Source organism: Macaca mulatta, chromosome 19 (genome assembly GCF_049350105.2).
Source record: "Macaca mulatta isolate MMU2019108-1 chromosome 19, T2T-MMU8v2.0, whole genome shotgun sequence".
NCBI lineage: Eukaryota > Metazoa > Chordata > Mammalia > Primates > Cercopithecidae > Macaca > Macaca mulatta.
Genome location: NC_133424.1, coordinates 22,779,622 through 22,803,036, shown reverse-complemented (window position 1 = coordinate 22,803,036; position 23,415 = coordinate 22,779,622). Strand labels below are relative to the sequence as shown.

The window sequence follows — 23,415 nt, the reverse complement described above, 5'->3', positions numbered from 1 at the left end:
AGGGTAGAAATGAGACTGGTTTCGAATGGAATATAAAATATGAATAGTTCTGTGGCTATGAATGTTAGAATTAGAGAGATTTGTAGGAAAATTAACATGGAGAGAATTTTTTCGTGAGGGGGATTCATTATGTAAGTGATATTGGCTTGCTGTAATCATAAGGGGCAGGAGTCAGGCAGTTAATATTAGGAGAGGTGTCGTTAGAGGGTCGGAAGATAAATGGATTGAGTAGTTGAGGAGATTGTTGCTGGTTTGGTTGAAAAATAATAAGGGGATAATACTGATGGTTAGGCTATGTACGGTAAGGTTAATTCAGATTATGCTATTTTTGGAAAATCACGTTGTTGGTAGTAGTCTAATTGTGGGGATACCTATTTTTAATAATGAAGTAAATTTAGGTTGTGGATATAGTCTAGACCATATGTGTTAGAGATTGAGATTAGTAGGGCAAGACCGACTGCTGCTTCGCAAGCAGCAAATACTAGTAGGGCGATGGGTATAATGTTAGCTAGTAAGGAGTGCATGTTTAAAGCTATAAGAGTACTTATAATAAACAGTGATGATAATATTCCTTCTAGGCATAATAGGGAGGATATTAGATGTGAGCGATAGGTTAACATACCTAGGAGTGAGATTATAAATGCTAGTGTAACACTTATATAGATGAAAGGCATTTGGTTAGTATGGTTATCATAATCTAATGAGTCGAAATCATTTGTTTTGTTTAAACTACTTACCAATTCAGTTCAATCCAGTCCTTTTTGAGTTCATTCGTAGGCTAGGCTTAGGGTTAGGACAATAATTAGTGTAACTGATGATTTAAGCATGGTTGGAAGATCTGTTGTTTGGAGAGCTCATGGTAGGGGTAGTAGTAGGGCAATTTCTAGGTCAAATAGTAGGAAGGTAATGGCGACTAAGAAAAATTTTATGGAGAAGGGAATGCGGGCAGGGTTTAGTGGGTCAAAGCCACATTCGTAAGGATCGGTTTTTTCTGCATAAGAGTTCAGCTGGGGTAGTCAGAATATGATAATTATTAGTAGGAGGGTCAGAAGGGTATTAATTGTCAGTGCTAATGCTAGGTTAATTACTCTTTTTCGAATAGTATCGAAACTAGCTGATTGGAAGTCAACTGTACTAATTATACTAAAAGAGTAGGATCCTCATCAGTAGATAGAGATATAAAGGAATAATCAGACCACATCTACAAAGTGTCAATATCAAGCAGCGGCTTCGAATCCAAAATGGTGGTTTGATGTGAAGTGGTATAATAGTTGACAGATAAGGCAGGTAATAAGGAATGTAGATCCGATGATGACGTGAAGTCCATGGAAGCCTGTGGTGATAAAGAATGCTGAGCCATAGATACCATCGGAAATAGTGAAGGGCGCTTCAAAGTACTCTGAAATTTGTAGTAGGGTGAAGTAGATGCCTAGTAGGATTGTAATGAGTAAAGCTTGGATTGTTTGTTTTCGATTACTTTCTATTAGGCTGTGGTGGGCCCAGGTGATTGTAACTCCTGATGCAAGTAGTACGGAGGTGTTTAAAAGGGGCATTTCTAGGGGATTTAGGCGAGTAATTCCTGTTGGTGGTCAGCGTCCTCCTAGGTGTGGGGTGGGAGCAAGGCTCGAGTGGTAGAATGCTCAGAAGAAACCGGTGAAGAGGAGGATTTCTGAGATGATAAAAAGGACTATTCCATAACGAAGGCTTTTTTGGACAGGTATTGTATGGTGGCCTTGGTAGGTGCTTTCTCGAATAATGTCACGCCATCATTGGTATATGGTTACCACGTTGGTTAGTAGGCCTAGCATTGGTAGAGTGGTGGAGTAAAAGTGAAATCATATAATTCAGCCTGATGTTGTTAACAGGGCTGAGAGCGCCCCTGTTAGTGGTCAGGGGCTAGGTTTAACTATGTGATAGGCATGAGATTGGTGGGTCATTAAGTGTTATCACGTAGATAAAGGATGATTAATAGTGTGAAGACATAGGCTTGGATTAGGGCCACTGCGATTTCTAGAATGGTCAATAGTACTAGAAGTGCATAGATTAGTGAGGTGATAGGGAGGTTGATGGTTGATAATGTTAGTGCAGCACTTCCTATTAGGTGCATTAGTAGATGGCCAGCTGTGATACTGGCAGTTAAGCGTACGGCTAGGGCAACTGGTTGCATAAATAGACTGATTGTTTCAATAATTACTAGTATAGGAATAAGGGGAGTGGGTGTGCCTTGTGGTAGGAAGTGGGCCAGAGAGCTTTTAGTTTTGAAGTGAAGGCCTATGATTACTGTCCCTGCTCATAGGGGAATTGCTATGGCTAGGTTTATAGATAGTTGGGTGGTGAGTGTAAATGAGTAGGGTAGAAGTCCGAGAAGATTGGTTATTGAGATAAAAATAATTAAAGATGTTAGTATTAGGGACCAGGTTTGTCCTTTGGTATTATGGGATATTATTATTTGTTTTAGGGTTAGTTGGATTAGGTTTTGTTGGATGGTAATTAGTCGATTATTAATAAGGTGTTTGGAGGTTGGAAATAGTAGCACGGGGAGTAAAATGATGAGTACTGCAGCAGGTTGGCCTAGGATTGTTGGAGAGGTAAATGGGGCAAATAGATTTTCGTTCATTTCAATTGTCAGGGGTTATTGTAGGTTTGTGTATTGGGATTCTTTTGTAGGGGAGGTGGGTAGTAGTTTGTGTTTAGTAGTTTTAATTGTAAAATAAGAAATAGTGTGGGGAGTATAGTTATGATGATAGTAAACCATATGGATGTATCTAGTTGAGGCATTTCACTGCAGAGAGGGTATTTCTCTCGATCTTTAACTTAAAAGGTTAATGCTAGGATAGCTGTACAGTGTATTATAAGAATATTTTGCAGAGAGTTATGGAGTGAGATGTGGGGGGGGGGGTCTATAGGGTAAATACAGGCCCTATCTCAAAAATTTTTAGTGGAATCAATTCTGTGACAATGGGTATGAAGCTGTGGTTAGCACCGCAGATTTCTGAGCATTGTCCGTAGTATACACCTGGTCGTGTAGCGGTGAATGTGGTTTGATTCAGGCGTCCAGGAACTGCATCTGTTTTTAGGCCTAGAGTAGGAATTGTTCATGAGTGTAGGACGTCTTGAGATGTGATTATTATTCAGACAGGGGCTTCAATTGGGAGAACTACTACTCGGTTATCAACTTCTAGAAGTCGAAGGTCTCTTGGGTTTAAGAACAATGGGGGGAGAATATAAGAGTTAAAGATTAATCCTCCGTAATCTGTGTATTCGTAGGTTCAGTATCATTGGTGTCCAATTGATTTAATAGTAAAAGAGGGGTTGTTGATCTCGTCTGTTAGATATAGGATGTGCAGGGATGGAAGAGCAATTAAGATTAAAATGATTGCGGGTAAGACGGTTCAAATGGTTTCTATTTCTTGGGCGTCCGTGATATTGGTGTTGGTTAGTTTTGTTGTGAGAGCTGAAGACAGGGCATATAGGACGAGAAAGCTAATTAAGGATACAATTATAAAAGTGTGGTCATAAAAAGCAATTAATTCTTCTATGATAGGGGATATAGCATCTTGTAGGCCTAGTTGAACTGAGTGAGCCATATAAGATATATAGGGTTTAACCTATGATCTAGCTTTGACAAAGCTATGAAATAGTTTTTCTAATGTCTTATTGAAAAAGTTGTGGAGGTCACAGGGCTGGCTTGAAACCAGTTTAGGAGGTTCAATTCTTTCCTTTTTTGTTTAGTTTAATGTAGGTTGGTTCTTCAAATGTATGGTAGGGTGGAGGGCAACCATGCAGTCACTCTAGGTTGGTAGAGGGCTGTTCAATTAATGAGACTTTACGTTTTGAGGCGAAGGCTTCTCAGGTTATGTAGATTATTAGTATTACTGCTACTAGGGAAATGAAGGAGCCTATGGATGAGATATTTCATCTGGTATAGGCATCGGGGTAGTCAGAGTAGCGTCGGGGTATTCCGGATAAGGCGAGGAAATGTTGTGGGAAGAAGGTTAAATTTACACCTACAAATATGATGGTGAAGTGGGCTTTGGCATAAGTTTGGTCTAGAGTATAGCTTGAAAATAAGGGGAATCAATGAATGAAGCCTCCTATGATAGCAAATACAGCTCCTATGGATAGTACATAGTGAAAGTGTGCAACAACATAGTACGTATCGTGTAGTACAATGTCTAATGATGAGTTTGCTAACACGATACCGGTTAAGCCCCCTATGGTAAAGAGAAAAATAAAGCCTAGAGCTCAAAGTATTGCAGGAGATCATTTGATATTGCCTCCGTGAAGCGTGGCAAGTCAGCTGAAGACTTTAATGCCAGTGGGAATTGCAATAATTATAGTGGCGGAAGTGAAGTAGGCTCGTGTGTCTACCTATTCCTACTGCAAATATATGATGGGCTCATACAATAAAGCCTAAAAACCCGATTGACATTATAACTCAAACTATACCTATGTAGCCAAATGGCTCTTTTTTTCTGGAGTAATATGTCACAATATGAGAGATTATCCCAAATCCAGGTAGAATGAGGATATAGACTTCGGGGTGGCCGAAAAATCAGAATAGATGTTGATACAAGATAGGATCCCCCCCTCCGGCAGGATCAAAGAAAGTGGTATTTAGATTACGGTCTGTTAGTAATAGAGTAATGCCGGCAGCTAGTACTGGTAGAGAGAGGAGTAAAAGGATGGCTGTGATTAACACTGACCAGATGAATAAGGGGGTTTGATATTGAGATATTGCAGGGGCTTTTATGTTGATAATAGTGGTAATGAAGTTTATAGCCCCTAGGATGGAGGAGATGCCTGCTAGGTGAAGTGAGAAGATAGTTAGATCTACGGAAGCTCCTGGGTGGGAGAAATTTCCTGCTAAAGGAGGATAAACTCTTCAACCTGTCCCAGCACTGGCTTCTACTGCCGCAGATGCCAGTAACAGTAGAAAGGAAGGGGGGAGAAGTCAAAAACTCATATTGTTTAGGCGGAGGAAAGCCATGTCAGGGGCACCAATTATTAGTGGTACTAATCAGTTTCTGAAACCTCCGATTATGATGGGTATAACTATAAAGAAAATTATGACAAACGCATGGGCTGTAACGATAACATTGTAGATATGGTCGTTGCCTAATAGGCTGCCTGGTTGACCCAGTTCAGCTCGAACAAGAAGGCTTCGAGCTGTGCCTATGATCTCAGCCCATGTGCCGAACAGTAGGTAAAGGGTTCCAATATCCTTGTGGTTTGTTGAGAACAGCCAACGGTAGGCGAACATAGGTGGGGGAGGGGGTTAGAATGCCTGAGTAAGCATTAGGCTGTAAACTTAAAGACAGAGATTAAAGTTCTCTTTTTACCAGCTCCGAGGTGATTTTCATGTTGAATTGCAAATTCAAGGGAGCAGTTAATTTCTGCCGGGGCTTCTCCCGCCTTTTTTCCCTGCGGCGGGAGAAGTAGATTAAAGCCAGTGGTTAGAGTATTTAGCTGTTAACTAAAATTTTATGGATTTGAGTCCCATTAATCTAGTAAGGGCTTAGCTTAATTAAAGTAATTGATTTGCATTCATTTGATGTGGAATAGAATCTGCAGTCCTTATATATTTCAGAAATTAAGCGTGGTTTAATTTACTGAGGGCTTTGAAGGTCCTTGGTCTTACTTCACCTAAATTTCTAGAGGATGACTAGGGTTAGTGGAGAAATTGGTAAGAGGAGGGTGGTGAGGATAATGAGTGGGGGGATGAGGAGTATGGGTTTTGTATTTTTGAATTGTCATTTTATTTTTGTATTGTTGGATGTAGGGAGTATTGTTATGGAGGTGGTATAAATTAGGCGTATATAAAAGTATAAGTTGAGTAGGGTTATGGTAATTATAATGGAGGGGATGATGAAGTTATTGCTTTTTGTAAGTTCTTGAATGGTAATTCATTTGGGTAGGAAACAGATTAGTGGGGGTAAGCCTCCCATGGATAGGAGGGTGGTTGATATTAATGGTATTAGTCAGGTTAGTTTGTTTCAAGTGCAGGATAGTATAAGAGTTGTGGTATTTGAGTTTAGGTTGAGAGTTAGGAATGCGGTAGTTGTCATAATAGTGTATATGGTTAGGTAATAGATTGTGATATTTGGGTTGTAGGTTAGTGTTATTATTCAGCCTGTGTGAGTAATTGAAGAATATGCCATGATTTTGCGTAGTTGTGTTTGGTTAAGGCCTCCTCAGCTGCCTATTATAACAGATAGAGTAGAGAGGGTCAGGAGAATATCTGTATTGGTTGAAGAATGTATTTGGTATATAATTGAGATGGGAGCTAGTTTTTGTCATGTGAGGAGGAGCAGGCCAGAAATTAAAGATGTCCCTTGGGTGACTTCTGGGATTCAAAAGTGGAAGGGGGCTATTCCTAATTTTATGGCTAGGGCTGTTGTTATGGCTAGAGATGAAAGTTGGTTGATGTTGTCTGTTGTGGTTCAGCATCTGGAGAGTAGGTTGTTGGAGATAATTGCTATTATGAGGATTATAGATGCGGTGGATTGTATTAGGAAATATTTAATAGCGGCTTCTGTAGAACGGGGGTTTGTTTTTTTGATTAGAATTGGGATGAAAGCTAGTATATTTATTTCTAGGCCTGTTCAGGCGAGGAATCAGTGTGAGCTTAGCGTTGTAATGAGAGTGCCTGTGATTATGGTGAGGTAGACAATAAGTTGGGCTAGTGGGTTAATTAGTACGGGAAGGGTATCACCAACATTTTCGGGGTATGGGCCCAATAGCTTATTTAGCTGACCTTACTTAGGATGGAGTGTGGTAGGTAGCATGGAGAAATTTGGGTTCTCAGGGGTAGGTTCGATACCTATAATCCTAGAAATAAGAGGATTAGGGCCTCTATCATTTACTCTATCAAAGTAACTCTTTTGTCAGACATATTTCTAGGTTTGCGGAGGAATACTGGAGATTGCAACAGGTGTTGAGATATATCATATGAGAAGAGCTAGTGTAAGTGGGAGGAAATTTTTTTCATAGTAAGTGTATAAGTTGATCATGGTGGAATCGAGGATATGCTGTTCGGATTCATAAAAATAATGAGGTTAGAAGAAGTGTTTTGGTGGTAAAGCACGTTGTAAATAGTTCTGGGGAATTAATAGAGTATAATGTGCCTAGGAAGATTGTGGTTATTAGGGCATTTATTATAATGATATTTATGTACTCAGCCATGAAGAACAGGGTAAATGGGCCTGCGGCATATTCAATGTTAAAGCCTGAGACTAGTTCCGATTTGCCTTCTATGAGGTCGAAAGGAGCTCGGTTTGTTTCAGCTAATGTGGAGGTGAATCATTTTATGGCTAGGGGTCATGATGGTAGGAGGAGTCAGAGGTGTTCTTGTGTTGTGATAAGTATGAGAAGATTAAATGAGCCGCTTATTAGTAAGACTGATAAGAGAATAATAGCAAGAGTGACTTCATATGAGATTGTTTGGGCGACAACTCATAGTGCTCCGATTAGTGCATAGTTTGAGTTTGATGCCCATAAAATGGAGTAGACAGTTAGACTAGATGTGGCTAGAATAAATAAAAGTCCTAGATTGAAGTTAATTAGTGGATGTGGTATGGGAAGGGGAGTTCATAGGAGAAGAGCAATGGAAAAGGCCAAGGCTGGTGCGGTAATGTAGAGAATGGTGGTAGATGTTGAAGGTTTTAAGGGTTCTTCCGTGAATAGTTTTATGGCGTCAGCGAAAGGTTGTAGCAACCCGTAGGGGCCAATGGTGTTTGGTCCTTTGCGTAGTTGTATGTGGCCCAGTAATTTTCGTTCAATGAGTGTGAGGAATGCTATGGCGGCCATTACGGATATAATAAGGAGTAGGAGATTTGTTGTTGACATGGTGTTAAGAAGAGGAGTTGAACCTCTGATTGTAAAGTTTTAAGTTTTATGCAATTGCCGGGCTCTGCCATCTTAACAAACCCTGTTTTTGGGTTGGGTTGGTGTTATTTTGTTAGATTGAGATTAGGTCATCTATGGAATGAGGGCACTTTATGAAGTGGGCCTTATTTCTCTTGTCCTTTCGTACAGGGAGAAATATAGAATAGATAGAAACCAACCTGGATTACTCCGGTCTGAACTCAGATCACGTAGGACTTTAATCGTTGAACAAACGAACCCTTGATAGCTGCTGCACCATTAGGATGTCCTGATCCAACATAGAGGTCGTAAACCCTATTGTCGATATGGACTCTGGAATAGGATTGCACTGTTTTCCCTAGGGTAACTTGTTCCGTTGGTCAAGTCATTGGGTCAATTACAGGTGCTGGTTTGCTTTGGCTTGTGTAGTCTTAGTGTAGGCTGTTCGGAGGTTTAGTTATGCTCCGAGGTCACCCCAACCAAAATTTTTAATGCAGGTGTGGTGGTGTAAGGGTCCGTGGATTTGTACAGTTTTGATTGCATTAATAAATTAAAGCTCCATAGGGTCTTCTCGTCTTATTGTTTCATGTCCGCCTCTTCACGGACAGGTCAATTTCACTGGTTGAAAGTAAGAGACAGTTGAACCCTCGTGATGCCATTCATGTGAGTCCCCATTTAAGGAACAAGTGATTATGCTACCTTTGCACGGTCAGGGTACCACGGCCGTTGAGTACGTGTCACCGGGCAGGCAGTGCCTCTAATACTGGTAATGCTAGAGGTGATGTTTTTGGTAAACAGGCGGGGTTAAGTTTGCTGAGTTCCTTTTACTTTTTTTAACCTTTCCTTAAAGCATGCCTGTGTCGGGTTAACAGTGTGAGTAATACTGACTTGTTTCTGTTTGTTAGTGTTAGGCTGTTAAGCATCGGTGAAGTTTTTCAGTCTGATTTAGGCTTATGCGGCGGAGAAAATGTTCATGTTACTTATATTAGCATTGTTGCTTCTATGAAATGATAGATTAATCCAATGTGGAATAAGGAGTTTAGTGGTGTGTTTGGAATTTTTATATAATTGATGTTGAGCTTGAACGCTTTCTTAATTGATGGCTGCTTTTGGGCCAACTATGGAGGTCAGATTTTTTACTCTCTATACAAGGTTTTTTCCTGATGTCTGAAGAGCTGTCCCTCTTTAGACTAACAATTAAGTTTACAGGGGGATTGGGTAGTTCTACAGGTAAACTTAAGGTTGAACTAAAATTCTATCTTGGATAACCAGCTATCACCAGGCTTGGTAGGCTTGTCACCTCTACCCATAAATCTTTTGTTGTTCTAACTATTGAAGTTTAGGGCTAAGCATAGTGGGGTCTCTAATCCCAGTTTGAGTCTTAGCTATTGTGTGTTCAGAAATTTTAAAGCCACTTTCGTAGTTTATTTTACATCACCTAAGGTTTTACAATTTAGATGGAGTTTAGCTTTATTTGACTAGATCTAAAACACCCTTTACGCCAGTTTTTATTAGCTTGGGTTAATCATATGGCCCTGGTGGCTGGCACGAAATTGACCAACCCTAGATTGTAGCATAACTTAGTTAAACTTTCATTTATTGCTAAAGGTTTGTCACTGCTGTCTCCCGTGGGGGTATGGCTGAGCAAACTGTCTTGAGCTGCATTGTGCGTGCTTGATACTTACTCCATATGATCGTAGTGATTTATCGGGTGTCTTCACTGGGGCAGGGATGCTTGCATGTGTAATCTTGCTAAGAGCTAATAGAAAGGCCAAGACCAAACCTATTTGCTCATGGGGTGTGCAAGTCCGTCTAGACATTTTCAGTGTCTTGCTTTAGGTGAATTAAGCTACATAAGCACGGAGAGAAGTATAGTTGTGAGGTGCTGTCTTTCGGGTTGTGACACTGAGGGCCCATATTTAGTAGTGAACAAGTGCATGAGAGCAAGGAAGTAGGAAAGAGAAGGAGTGGGATGAAGTTAAGAGGGGTAAAGTGAAGTAATTTTGTGTTAGTTGAGGAAATGGCAGTTGAAGTTGTGCACACCTAAAAGATGAAAACGCGATCTCTGGCTAGGTGTGTGAAAGCTTTTGTTTTTGGGGTTTGGCAAGAGTAAATTTTTGGAGAAGAAGTCAGAGATGGGGGTGGGGGGCTTTGTTGATAGTTTCCTGCGTTATTTGCAGTGTGATTGAAAATGGATTACATGGTAATTATTGGTATGTCCTACAAGCATGAATTAAATAACACCTTGTAAAACTTATGTGGGGCTAGGATATTGAACGTAGGTGCGATTAATAATGGCATGGACTAGGAATCAAAGACAGGTTCTGCGGGACGTGTTGTGGTGGGACCAGCTTTCTGCGATGGGGTCGCGTGCAGACCAGAGATAAAAGATACCAAATGCATGGAGAGCTCCCGTGACTGGTTAATAGGGTGATAGACCCGTGATCCATCAAGATGTCTTATTTAAGGGGAACGTGTGGGCGATCTTAGTTATATGGCCCTGAGGTAAAGAACCAGATGCCGGATACAGTTCATTATAGCTACCCCCACGATTTATGGGCCCGGAGCGAGGAGAGTAGCACTCTTGTGCGGGATATTGATTTCATGGAGGATGGTGAACAAGGGACACCTAAGTGAGGGGGGTATCCGTGGTGAGGAGGATTAATTTAACTTGGATGTTAAATTAAATCTCACCACTCCCATTCAGCATAGTATTAGAAGTTCTCATGAGGGCAATCAGGCAAGAAAAAGAAATAATGGGTATTCAAATAGGAAAAGAGGAAGCCAAATTCTCTCTGTTTGCAAATGACATGATTGTATATTTAGAAAACCCCATTGTCTCAGCCCAAAATCTCTTTAAGCTGATAAGCAACTTCAGCAAACTCTCAGGATATAAAATCAATGTGCAAAAATCACAAGCATTCCTATACACCAATAATAGAGAGAGAGCCAAATCATGACTGAGCTCCCACTCACAATTGCTACAAAGAGAATAAAATACCTAGAAATACAACTACCAAGGGATGTGAAGGACCTCTTCAGGGACAACTACAAACCACTGCTCAAGAAAGTAAGAGAGGACACAAACAAATGAAAGAACATTCCATGCTCATGGATAGGAAGAACTGATATCGTGAAAATGGCCATACTGCCCAAAGTGATTTATAGATTCAATGCTATCCCCATCAAGCTACCATTAACTTTCTTCACAGATTTTGAAAAAACTAAATTTAATATGGAACCAGAAAAAAAGCTCATATAGCCAAGACAATCCTAAGCAAAAAGAACAAAGCTGGAGGCATCATGCTACCTGACTTCAAACTATATTACAAGGCTACAGTAACCAAAACAGTATGGTACTGGTATCAAAACAGATATACAGATCAATGGAACAGAACAGAGGCCTCAGAAATAACATCACACATCTACAACCATCTGATCTTTGACAAACCTGAAAAAAACAAGCAATGGGGAAAGAATTCCCTATTTAATAAATCGTGTTGAAAAAACTGGCTAGCCATATTCAGAAACCTGAAACTGGACCCCTTCCTTATACCTTATAGAAAAATTAACTCAAGATGGATTACAGACTTAAATGTAACACCTCAAACCATAAAAACCCTAAAAGAAAACCTAGACAACGCCATTCAGGACACAGGCATGGGCAAAGACTTCATAACTAAAACACCAAAAGCAATGGCAACAAAAGCCAAATTGACAAATGGGACCTAATTAAACTAAAGAGCTTCTGCACAGCAAAAGAAACTATCAGAGTGAACAGGCAACCTACAGAATGGGAGAAAAATTTTCCAATATATCCATCTGACAAAGGGCTAATATCCAGGATCTATAAAGAACTTAAACAAATTTACAAGAAAAAAAAACAAAAAAAAAAACATCAAAAAGTGGGCAAAGGATATGAACAGATACTTCTCAAAAAAAGATATTTATGTGGCCAACAAACATATGAAAAAAAGCTCATCATCACGGGTCATTAGAGAAATGCAAATGAAAACCACAATGAGATACCATTTCATCCCAGTTAGAATGGTGATCATTAAAAAGTCAGGAAATAATAGATGCTCGAGAAGATGTGGAGAAGTACGAATGCTTTTACACTGTTGGTTGGAGTGTAAATTAGTTCAGCGATTGTGAAGACAATGTGGCAATTCCTCAAGGATCCAGAACTAGAAATACCATTTGACTCAGCAATTCTATTACTGGGTATATACCCAAAAAATTATAAATCATTCTACTATAAAGACACATGCACACATACGTTTATTGCAGCACTATTCACAATAGCAAAGATTTGGAACCCACCCAAATGCCCATTAGTAATAGACTGGATAAAGAAAATGTGGCACATACACACCACACAACAGTGTGCAGCCATAAAAAAGGATGAGTTCATGTCCTTTGCAGAGACATGGATAAAGCTGGAAACCATCATTCTCAGCAAACTAACACAAGAACAGAAAACCAAACACAGCATGTTCTCACTCATAAGTGGGAGTTGAACAACGACAACACAGGGACACAGGAAGGGGAACATCACACACCGGGGCCAGTGGTGGGGTGGGAGGCTAGTGGATGAATAACATTAGGAGAAATACCTAATGTAGATAACAGGTTGATAGGTACAGCAAACCACCAGAGCACGTGCATACCTATGTAACAAACCTGTACGCTCTGCACATGTACCCCAGAATTTAAAGTATAATTTAAAAAAAATCAAAACAGAATATTAATAAGGAAACAGACTACTTAAAGGTGGTATAAAACAAATATTTCTGACAGAGGTATAGAGAGCACTCCTCAACATCAGGATACACACCCTTCTCAATAGCTCATACAACATATTTCTTGATAGACTACCTCTTAGGCCAAAAAAGAAGTCTTACCAAATTTTTTAAAACTGAAATTTTATGAATTATTTTCTATGACTAAACTCAAATGCAAGTATACAACAATAATAGACAGAAACTGGAAAAAAAAAAATGTGAGGCATGGTGGCTCACGTCTGTTATCCCAGCACTTTGGGAGGCTGAGGCAGGTGGATCACGAGGTCAGGAGATCAAGACCATTCTGGCCAACATAGTGAAACCCTGTCTCTACTAAAATGTGAAAAACTAGCCAGGCTTGGTGGCACACATCTGTAGTCCCAGCTACTCAGGAGGCTGAGGCAAAGGAATCGCTTGAACCCAGGAGGCAGAGGTTGCAGTGAGCCGAGATCGTGCCACTGCACTCCAGCCTGGAGATAGAGCAAGACTCCGTCTCAAAAAAAAAAAAAAAACAAAACCATATATATATATATACACACACATGGGAATTTAACAAAACACTCGAGCACGCTCTTATGTAAAGGTTGTAATAGTTAATATTGTAAAGATGTTCATCCTGGTCAATCCTGGTCAATGTAATCTACAAATTTAATGAAATGTTTTTCAAATTTCTCATTGTATTTTTGAAGAAACAGAAACAGCAACCCAAAACTATATCGAACCCCAAAGGCAATAAAGTTCCCATCAATCTTAAAATAATAATAATAATAAAGGAATGCTGCAGGCATTAAAGTTCCTGATTTCAAAAGACATTACAAAGCTACAGAATTAAAACAATCTGGTATAAGGATGAAAATTAAACTAATGAAATAGAATGCAACCCATATATATATATACTTTAACATGTATGGTCATATGAGGAGTCATTTACATAGCAATAATTATTACTGTAAGCTAACAGGTAAAGGCAATGCAAATTTCTGTCACCAAATCATTCAGTAAATACAATTTGAAATATAAAAATACTGGAATATCACTCAGTTTTCAAAAAGCAGAAAACAGTCTACCAATTATAAAGATAAATCTTGATAACGTTATGCAAAATGAAATGTCAGCCACAAAAAGACAAAGATTGTAAGAGATAGATAGATAGAAAGCATTTACACTCTTAGAAGCAGATAAAAAGAAAAAGGTGCCCTATTTGCTTAACCCCCAACAGCAAGAAAGTTTGTCAGTCATCCATGACAAAAATGTCTTAATGAGAGAACCAGGCATCATGGTTAGTATCTGTAATGACAGCTACATGGTACAGTAAGGTTGGAGAATTGCTTCAGGCCAAAATATTACGACCAACCTGGGTTATGCAGTGAGACCCCATCTCGGAAATAAGTGCCTTTAAGAGAGCTTTGAGATCCAGGGAGGGAATTGTGAAACTTTGCTGAGCCCAAGATTGAGGAGCACCCTTTTCAGAAGGCAAGCTTTCATTTAGGTGGCAAACTACAGGACCCCTGCTCTTGACTACAGACCAGAAAATGTCCCACCCAACTCCATCCCACTGAGAATTTTGAACTTACTCTGTAAGCATCCCAAACTTCTCCCAGCCACAGTCTGTGAGAGGTCTTGGTCTTCCAGAAGCCTGGAGAGATACCCATTTAGAGCCAAGCTGGCAGGCCTGCAGACCTTGGTCCCAATAACAGTTCCATGACTCAGTTCCAGCTTCCTAAGCCACAGTTCATCGCCAGTTCTGCCTATGTAGAAACCCACAGTGACCTCAGAAATCCTCTCTGGTACTCAGTACAAGCCATACTAATCCACATCCTAATATAAAGCCCACCATATGCAGACCTGACTGCAGAAACCTGCCCTAGCATCTATCCTACTGAGCAAAGTCCTGAAGGATATTTACTGTGTCCAAAAGTAAAATGGGAATTACAACTACCCAAGTCCTTTATGATAAGCCGACCCTAGTGCAGAGCCAGCAGCCTTGTGACCAAGCTACAACCCCGCTCTACTACAAACCCAGAGGGCATTCTATCACCCTGGGGGCCCAAGAAAGGAAGATTTTTACCCTCTGAAACCAGTTTATCAAAACTTTGAGGTGTTTGCTCCTTCAAATTGAGACACCAACGCAAAAGTATATTGTGCCCATCGTCAAAGCTTCTATTTTAACACAGCACTTGATGTATGTGGAAGAAAAATTAGTCAAAAAATTTTTAAAGTCAATGAAATTGAAGGCAAGTAAAACATTGCTGCTTGTAGATCATGCAATGTTCTCTATAAAAAAACCATAAACAGTACATTAAAACCTTTTAAAACAAATAAATACACTCAGTAAATTAGCAAAATATAAAATTAACATACAAGTTATGATTCCATACACTTAAACTATCTGATAAAATAGAGGAAGAAAACAATCTTATTTAAAATAGCACTAAAATAATAAATATCTGAGGACAAATTTAACCGAGGAACTGAAAAACTTTTCAAGTGAAAGATTTATCAATGAAAAATAAGAAAACACAAATAAATTTAAATACATTTTCTCTATCGATTCAAAGAATAAACGCTAAAACACCATATTATCCAAAGTGATCTCTAGATTCAATACACTTTCTATCAATATTCCAGTGGTTTTTTTTCACAGTAATGAAAAATACAATCATAAAATTTACATGAAACTACAAGAAACTGTGAATAGCCAAAGCAATCTTGAAGAAAAAGAAAAAAGCAGAAGGACATCATACTTTATAATTTCAAACTATATTTCAAGACTATAATAAAAACAGGATGAAATGTGCAGAAAAATGAACAAAAAACACCCAATAATACAGAAATCACTACTCTCACACATTTCAGAGATGATGGAAAAAGAGAACTTAAAAGATAGTCTAACGTGGAGTGTCTTAAAATTATGCAAACATCTGTGTGTCCACAAAAACAAAAACGAAAAAACTCAGATTGCACACTCTCTTGTATGCCATGAACAGTACTTTGGCTGTCACTGTAAACTTGAAGGAAGATTACTGAAGGGAAAGAAGAATTCTTAGATATTTTAAAAGCAAAAGAGAGAAGATGCCCCTGTGTGAGAGAAAATTTAAAAATAAAAATAAAAATTAGGCTTTCCAGAAACTATTTCTTTTGGAACACTGCTTCCCATATCACTTTAGGGACTTGCTTTCTTCTTCACTTTGGACCTGTCATCCACGTTGTCTGTTGTATTCACTCTCACCTACCTGAGGGTTCTTCCGCCATCTCATGTCTCTTCATATTCCAGGGCTCTTTTCCTTGCTCCAGAAAAATGATCAGGTCTGGCTTAGGGACAGCAATACCTGTTTTATTAAAAATAAGTAACATGCCTCTTGCTCATATTCTCCAATTAAAAACTTAATAATGTGCTCAGTAAAGAGGATTTAACACAATATTCTAATACATTTATCCCAAAATACTAAATTACAACAGAAATTTCTAAATATTTAGAAAATACTCTAATTTTGTGGGTTCTTACTTTTATCACCTGGTACTACTGAATTAAAAACTGGTGGTGGTAATTAGATTTTAAAGTGTGAGCAATAATATTTTATGCCAGTAAAATTTTGAAATTACCATTAATCTAAAGTGAAGGACAGAGAGGAGCTCAAGAATGTGGTAATTTCAGGTCAAGATGAAACATCTTGAAATTTTTTTCTCTATGGAAAACTCCCTGTGATTTTCTTGAAAACAGAAATCTGAAGCATAAATTACCAAAAAGAAATTATACAAAAGAGCAATGCTGGCCGGGCGCGGTGGCTCAAGCCTGTAATCTCAGCACTTTGGGAGGCCGAGACGGGCGGATCACGAGGTCAGGAGATCGAGACCATCCTGGCTAACCCGGTGAAACCCCGTCTCTACTAAAAAAATACAAAAAATTAGCCGGGCGAGGTGGTGGCGCCTGTAGTCCCAGCTACTCGGGAGGCTGAGGCAGGAGAATGGCGTGAACCCGGGAGGCGCAGCTTGCAGTGAGCTGAGATCCATCCACTGCACTCCAGGCTGGGCGACAGAGTCAGACTCCGTCTCAAAAAAAAAAAAAAAAAAGAGCAATGCTGTTGGGAGCTGAAAGCCTGAGGGCTGTGACCAACTCAGCATTCCACTGGACTTGAATGAATCAAAAGGCAAATTGTTTATCATGAATGCAGAATGTGGGCAAACTTGCTTCTGCTCATGCCGCCAGAAGGTACACTGAGGACAGTCACTCCCTGGGTTAACTACTGGGTTAACTACCTCCTTGAGGTTAACTACTGGAACATCTGGAGAGTACTGTTCAAAGAATACAGTCACTAAGTCAAGCAGCTGACCACAACCTCCCCCTTCTCCCTATCTCCTTTACTCAATAAATATGAAGAGCTATAGAAGTTCACGGCCCTTGTTCACTAGAAGCAAGGAGTCCCCTGGTGCCGTCTTTGTCTTTATTCCTGCATTCAACCTCCTTTGTTCAGGCCAATAAAGTCCGCAGCAAAATGAAACCTATCGCGTATACTAGGAATTGCATATTAAAGTTATTCTCACCCAGGAAGACCAGGTTTCTGTAGTTCTCTAACATCACATTCCTATATAAATTCCGCTGTGCAGTGTCCAGGCATTGCCACTCCTCCACAGAGAATTCTATGGCCACATCCCGAAATCTCAATGATCCCTGGAAAACACACACAAACACACTTATTTACCAAGTGGTCATGGGCATAATTTTTAATTTGACTCAACGTAAAATGGAGAGAGTAAACAGAGCTGGTTCTGACTTCTAAGAGTGACTGAAATAATTCAATAAAATAGTTTTCAACTAGAAATATTCTCTAATGTATTCTCTAACTCTGAGAAAACAAAGTGTTATAAGATCCATAACACCAGTGTATATATAGTATTTTTCTGGACAATAAAGTATAAAATTGAGGGCATAAACATTAACATGTACAATTTTGAGTGCTACATTTACATCATACAGAATTAATCGTGTGCCGGGCATGGTAGCTCACACCTGTAATCCCAGCACTTTGGGAGGCAGAGGCAGGCAGATCACCTGACGTCGGGAGTTTGAGACCAGTCTGACCAACATGGAGAAACCCCATCCCTACTAAAAACACAAAATTAGCTGGGCATGGTGCTTTGTGCTTGTAATTCTAGCTACTTGGGAGGCTGAGGCAGGAAAATCGTTTGAATCCAGGAGGCGGAGGTTGCGGTGAGCTGAGATCGCACCATTGCCCTCCAGCCTGGACAACAAGAGTGAAACTCTATCTCCAAAAAAAAAAAAAAAAGAATTAATTGTGTGTATTTTTCAGCTGGACATACTTTTGTATATTATTCAGATGGAATAGACATGTTGAGTTAGAAGCTATCACTCAAATTTTTATGTGTACAATAAGCTGGAGATCCTGTTATTGCAGATTTTTTTTTTTTTTCAGAAGATCAGGGATAAAGTCTGAGTTGCTGAATTTTTAACAAGCTCATCAGTATGCCAATGTTTTTGGCCCAAAAAGACTATTTTGTCAAATATCCAGTAATTGAATGACCCTGTGTTTTTCTGGTTTGTAAATGAAGATGAGAGCCTTCATTTTCCAAAAACAGACAAATGCAAAGGAAACCTAAGAAAGAAGGGCAGCTGCCAGATTAAATGTGGTGGTTTGTTCACATCAGCTGCATAAAGATACTTAACAATGAAGAGAAAAATAATTAATTCTATAGTAAAACATGTATCAGAGAGCTTATCAACTAAGTGATTTATTAACATCAACTACACTAGAACAAACTTTTATAATGTCCTGATGCACCCAGAAGGACACAGCATTACTGCTGAGACACTGCCCCCTGAAAGGTAAATTATAGTCTGAATTTAACCATAAGGAAACATTAGTTTTATGGAAAGTTCAAGATACAGGTATCTCCCATGTTCTGTAATTTTTAATAGTGATTTTAAATAGTCTTTCTTTAGTACTGTAAAGAGCAGTTATCTCCTATCAAATTTTTTATAATTTTCTGGGTAATAAATACCATACTGCTTCAATGGGTATTTTTTTAATCCTATACTGCATAGACATAATAAAGAACACAGATGAAACCTCAACATTACATGTTCTCTGTCTTCACTAAAAACCCCAGGTTTTCCCCAACAGGAATTTGGAGTATCTACACCTTCCCATGTTCAACAGCCACAAAGGGACATTTTTAATATTGCAGATTATAAATTCATAGTGAGATTTCTGCATGGCATATAAGAAGCCATAATGTAGAGAAGGCTCTGGTATATAGAAAAATATATTTTTCAGAGACTTTGATTATTGTAAGAATTTTTTAAAGTAGTTAAGACAAACTCATTAGGGAGGAAAAACACAAGTAGAGAAGTACAGGTTTGCAAGTACCAAACTTGTTTCCTGGAGGAAGCAGAGTGGACACAGATCTTGATCTGAGACATATTTAGCTGAAAAAAAAAAAAAAGGCCATTTTTTCCTCTTTCTCCTCCTTCTCTAGGATTATTTCTCAGATAAAATTCTCTGGGCAAATTATACCTGCATCTTGAGAACATGCCTTTAAAAGTGTCAGCACCACAGGTCTACCTGCTGTCACCACATCCACAGGCAGAAGAACCAAGACAGAGAAACTCCACCCATTTCTGTCCTTTATAGGAGAAGAGATTGAGAAACAATGAGTAGCTCCACAGAGATAAAAATACACTTTTATTTTGTCCTCAGGAGCCATCCCCTGACACAGGCACCAGCAATTTCCACTACAGTACTGGAAATACGGGCAACGCTGTCCTGTCCCTACCAAATCCAAACAGAACGGGTTTTTGAATCACCCTTTAATGCAAAGATGGAACTTAACTGTCATGAATGTATTTTGAATTCCTCAAACTTGATTCTGACCTCACCTTAGAGTCACATGAACCACTTAATTAAAATAACATGGTGGCTTCCACCAGAACAATAAACAGAATCCACGGACAGGGCACAAGTAAAGAGAGTTCTGCAAAATGGCCAGGTGACACTCATTAGAAGCCTGGGCTGATAACCCAGCACTCTTGTCACAACACAAATACTTCTGGTACAAATGAAGACAATCATTCTTCATTCTAAAGTATTATATTCTTTGCTGACTCTAAAGATTACAGAGAAAACAGAAGGTAGCAATTTCTGAGTAAGTCTGCATTTGGAAAACAACATGTGCACATGTACTAATGCAATGTTTATTAAGCAGGTACTATGTGCTCAATAGGATGTTACAGAGCACTGTGATAGCACATTATGTGGTTTAATCCTAATAACACCCTGTGAGTCAATACTACGTGTTCAATAATTCCAAGGCTTTAAAAGACCCAGCATTTTTATTTCTATTTCTGTTGATCTGTCATTGATTTTTTCAAAAGATGCAAAGAATAAAAGGTAAATATAGACAGATGAAAGAGATACAGATGGAAAGAGTTTAATGCAATTTAGATAAATTTTTATTGTGTTTATACTTACTTTCTTGGGACTTGTGAATCAACTACTAGATCTGCAGGAACAGAAAACAAGTTGCTAAATAATGTTTCTGCAAGCACTGGTTTTAATAAAAAAATTTGAAAAGTAAGATCCTATAATACATACTTTATGTTTCCCATTTATCTGTTGGGTTGCAGAAAATGTTGAGCAGCAGCTCTAAAAAGGCAACAGGATTCATGACCCAAAACTCTGATCTCTTCTAATCAGTTCTGCGAGGCAAGACGCCAGGGTAGAGCCAAACATATATAAGGACTCTAAAAAGGGTGAATATGAACAGGGCTGGGGCAGAGTGTACAGCCGATGTACAATTAAGTTCTCTGTGTCACTGGGGGGTATTGTCAGTTCATTTTTTTAAAGCTTACTTAAGTAAACCTAAGTCTGAGTTTGTATAATTTTAATCTTTTTTGCCACTGCCCTGCAAATTTTATATTATATGCTAATAAGCAATTTTTAAAAATCCCTTAAGGTTATCTAGAATAATTTTTTTAGAAGAAAAGTAAGTATTCTGGCCAGGTGCGGTGGCTCACGCCTAGAATCCCAGCACTTTGGGAGGCTGAGGTGGGTGGATCACAAGGTCAGGAAATCGAGACCATCCTGACTAACACGGTGAAACCTGTCTCTACTAAAAATACAAAAAAAAAAAAAAAAAAAAAATTAGCTGGGCGTGGTGGCAGGCGCCTGTGGTCCCGGCGACTCAGAAACCTGAGGCAGGAGAATAGCATGAACCCGGGAGGAGGAGCTTGCCGTGAGCCGAGATCGCGCCACTGGACTCCAGCCTGGGCGACAGAGCGAGACTCTGTCTCAAATAAAAAAAAAAAGAAAAGTATTCTTAGCAGGCTAAAATAAATACAAATAATAATGACGACTCTTCTAAGTTCAGGTGTAGACATCAGAAGCCACAGTATAAAGAAAGTGGCCCAAATAAAGCCCCAATTTTTTGCACACGTCTATTTGCTGTACCCACCATCTGATGTATATTTCAACCATATTTCCAGTTGCTAGTCTAGGCTAAAACTGCCAGGATGGTAGGAACTATGACTGCTTCATCTATTTTTCTTTTCTTTTTCTGTTTTTTGAGATGAAGTCTCACTTTGTTGCCCAGGCTGGAGTGCAAAGATGGGATCTCGGCTTACTGCAGCCTCCACTTCCCAGGTTCAAGAGATTCTCCTGCCTCAGCCTTGCAAGTAGCCAAGCCTACAGGCATGAGCCACCACACCCAGCTACTTTTGGTATTTTTAGTAGAGATAGGATTTCACCATGTTGGCCAGGCTGGTCTCAAACTCCTGATCTCAGATGATCCACCCATCTTGGCTTCCCAAAGTGCTGGGGTTACAGGTATGAGCCACTGCACCTGGCCTGCTTCATCTATTTTTTTTAATGACTATATGAAATGAAAGCAATTAGTTTATCTATTTGAGCCTCCAGACCTCCTGATTTTTTACCCAAGTACCAGGGAACTGGAAAAACTCTCATCTGGGTACCAATCAAAGATACTTCTTGTGTAAGGGGCAAAACAAACACAGGATGACTCATTTCTCTCACACTGGGACAGAAGCAGAATTAATCACTCTTGTCAGCCTGACACAATTCTGTTCTGGACATTCTCAAATGTCTCAAAGATTCACAGGTGATTGTGAGAGGGTTCCCAGTGACCTAGGGCTGATGGTCCACTGATAAGCCAGGCAGAGAAGACTCAGGATGATTCTAAATAAAAAATGGAACTGCCTTGGTTGAACTCCAGAACCTGGCTCATCCATCCTGATTTGCTAGCTGTCCTGATTTGCTAGCTGTTGGGTAAGTAGAAGGACAAGAATACTTTACTCCAGTATCACATTTTACAGGTAGGTATAGTTGTGGTCGTGGCTCTGGATACTTTGTGGCCTTAAGATGCTTGTTTACACTTACAGATTCTGCCATCAGATTCTATTTACCCCTGGAGCCTCTCACATAACTATGGCAAGTTAATGAAAAAGATGTGAAAAGGTCAAAAAGCCACACTCTCAAAAGAGGAATTCAAAATGTCTATGTTGATATCTCACAATGCAGAAAATGCCTCCTGTTGGTTTTCTATAAATTCTAAATCCAAAGTCCGGCCCTGCCTTGTAAATCCCAGGCAGAGGTCAGCCAGACCTTATTTGCAAATTCTAGGTGAAATCAACCTCACTCTGCATTTTTGGGTGTTACAGCAAGTAAAGTGAAATCAAAGGAGAGATTCCCTCATAGAGGCTGCTCTAGAACATTCTAAATAATAGTTAACCTTTAAAAAGCTGACACGACATGAACAAAAGCAGACAGTTTATTTGGGTCAAGCTTAAGGATTTTAACTTGAGACAAAATATTCAAGTTGCCTGGAACCTACACTTTGATTAGCAGCACTTACAAGTGGATTTGTAAAGGCAAAAAAAAAAAAAAAAAAAAGGAACAGTGAGTGCTCACTGATGCAAAATTGGTTGTGAGAAATTCTTATTTCTGTAAAGAAATAACTTTAATAATTCATTGGATATACATCAATGTTAAGGATATGGAATGTAGTGTCCAGTGTGGAATTAGTTTAATTTATAGCTACTTGTGGCAACAGTGAACAGTTTCAAGAGATATATAGCTGAAAACAAAGGGAGAGAAACATGACTGTGCTCTCATTTTAATGTCTCTCTGAGTTTGATACCTAAAAGGACTTGCATTCCTCAGATAAAAATCTTGTTTTTTCCGTCTCAATTCTCAGGACCTAGATTTAGAATTTGGAGCTGCAAATTCAGGCCCTGCATGGGTAAAGTAGCAGCAATATTCAAGGTAAATGTTACCTGAACATCTGTGGGCATTTTAGCATGAGGAAGGAGGGAGAAATGGAGATTCTCATGTCTACAGGTCTACTCAATGCACATATTTTACTGATTGGGTTTCGGTGACAGATGGTCACTGAATCAGTTTCAAGTCTGAAGACACAAGTCATCAGAAGAGGTAAAATGGTTAATATCTGACCTACGAAGTTTGTAGACATCTGGTCTAGCCTCTCTAAAAGTGACTGTAGAGGATGATAGATACCAAGTAGGCAGAGACACAATTCCACCTGCATATTTAGGGGACAGCATGCACTTCACTGCACAATTGTGAACTGACTGGAAGCCAAAAAGGCCCATCTAGAGTAAAGCTTAGTTGGTACCTTATGTGTTTACATTATGTCTGGTAATTCTAGACTGGGTTTGGAAAATATAATTAAAAGCAAAATTTTCTTTAGCCCCAAAGGAACTCCACAATAACAG

The 23,415-nt window shown here is 39.3% G+C and overlaps 1 protein-coding gene across 1 annotated transcript in view; it reads right to left on the bottom strand.

The window, feature by feature from the left end:
- The window catches only part of LOC144336939 (uncharacterized), a 28,953-nt gene extending 11,712 nt beyond the window's left edge, over positions 1-17,241 (bottom strand). Inside the window, 2 exon segments of the mRNA XM_077978647.1 lie at positions 15,884-15,979; positions 17,193-17,241. Of these exon segments, the coding sequence (XP_077834773.1) occupies positions 15,884-15,979; positions 17,193-17,226 (130 nt within the window). The 5' untranslated portion in view covers positions 17,227-17,241.
- Positions 17,242-23,415: the final 6,174 nt, after the last annotated feature.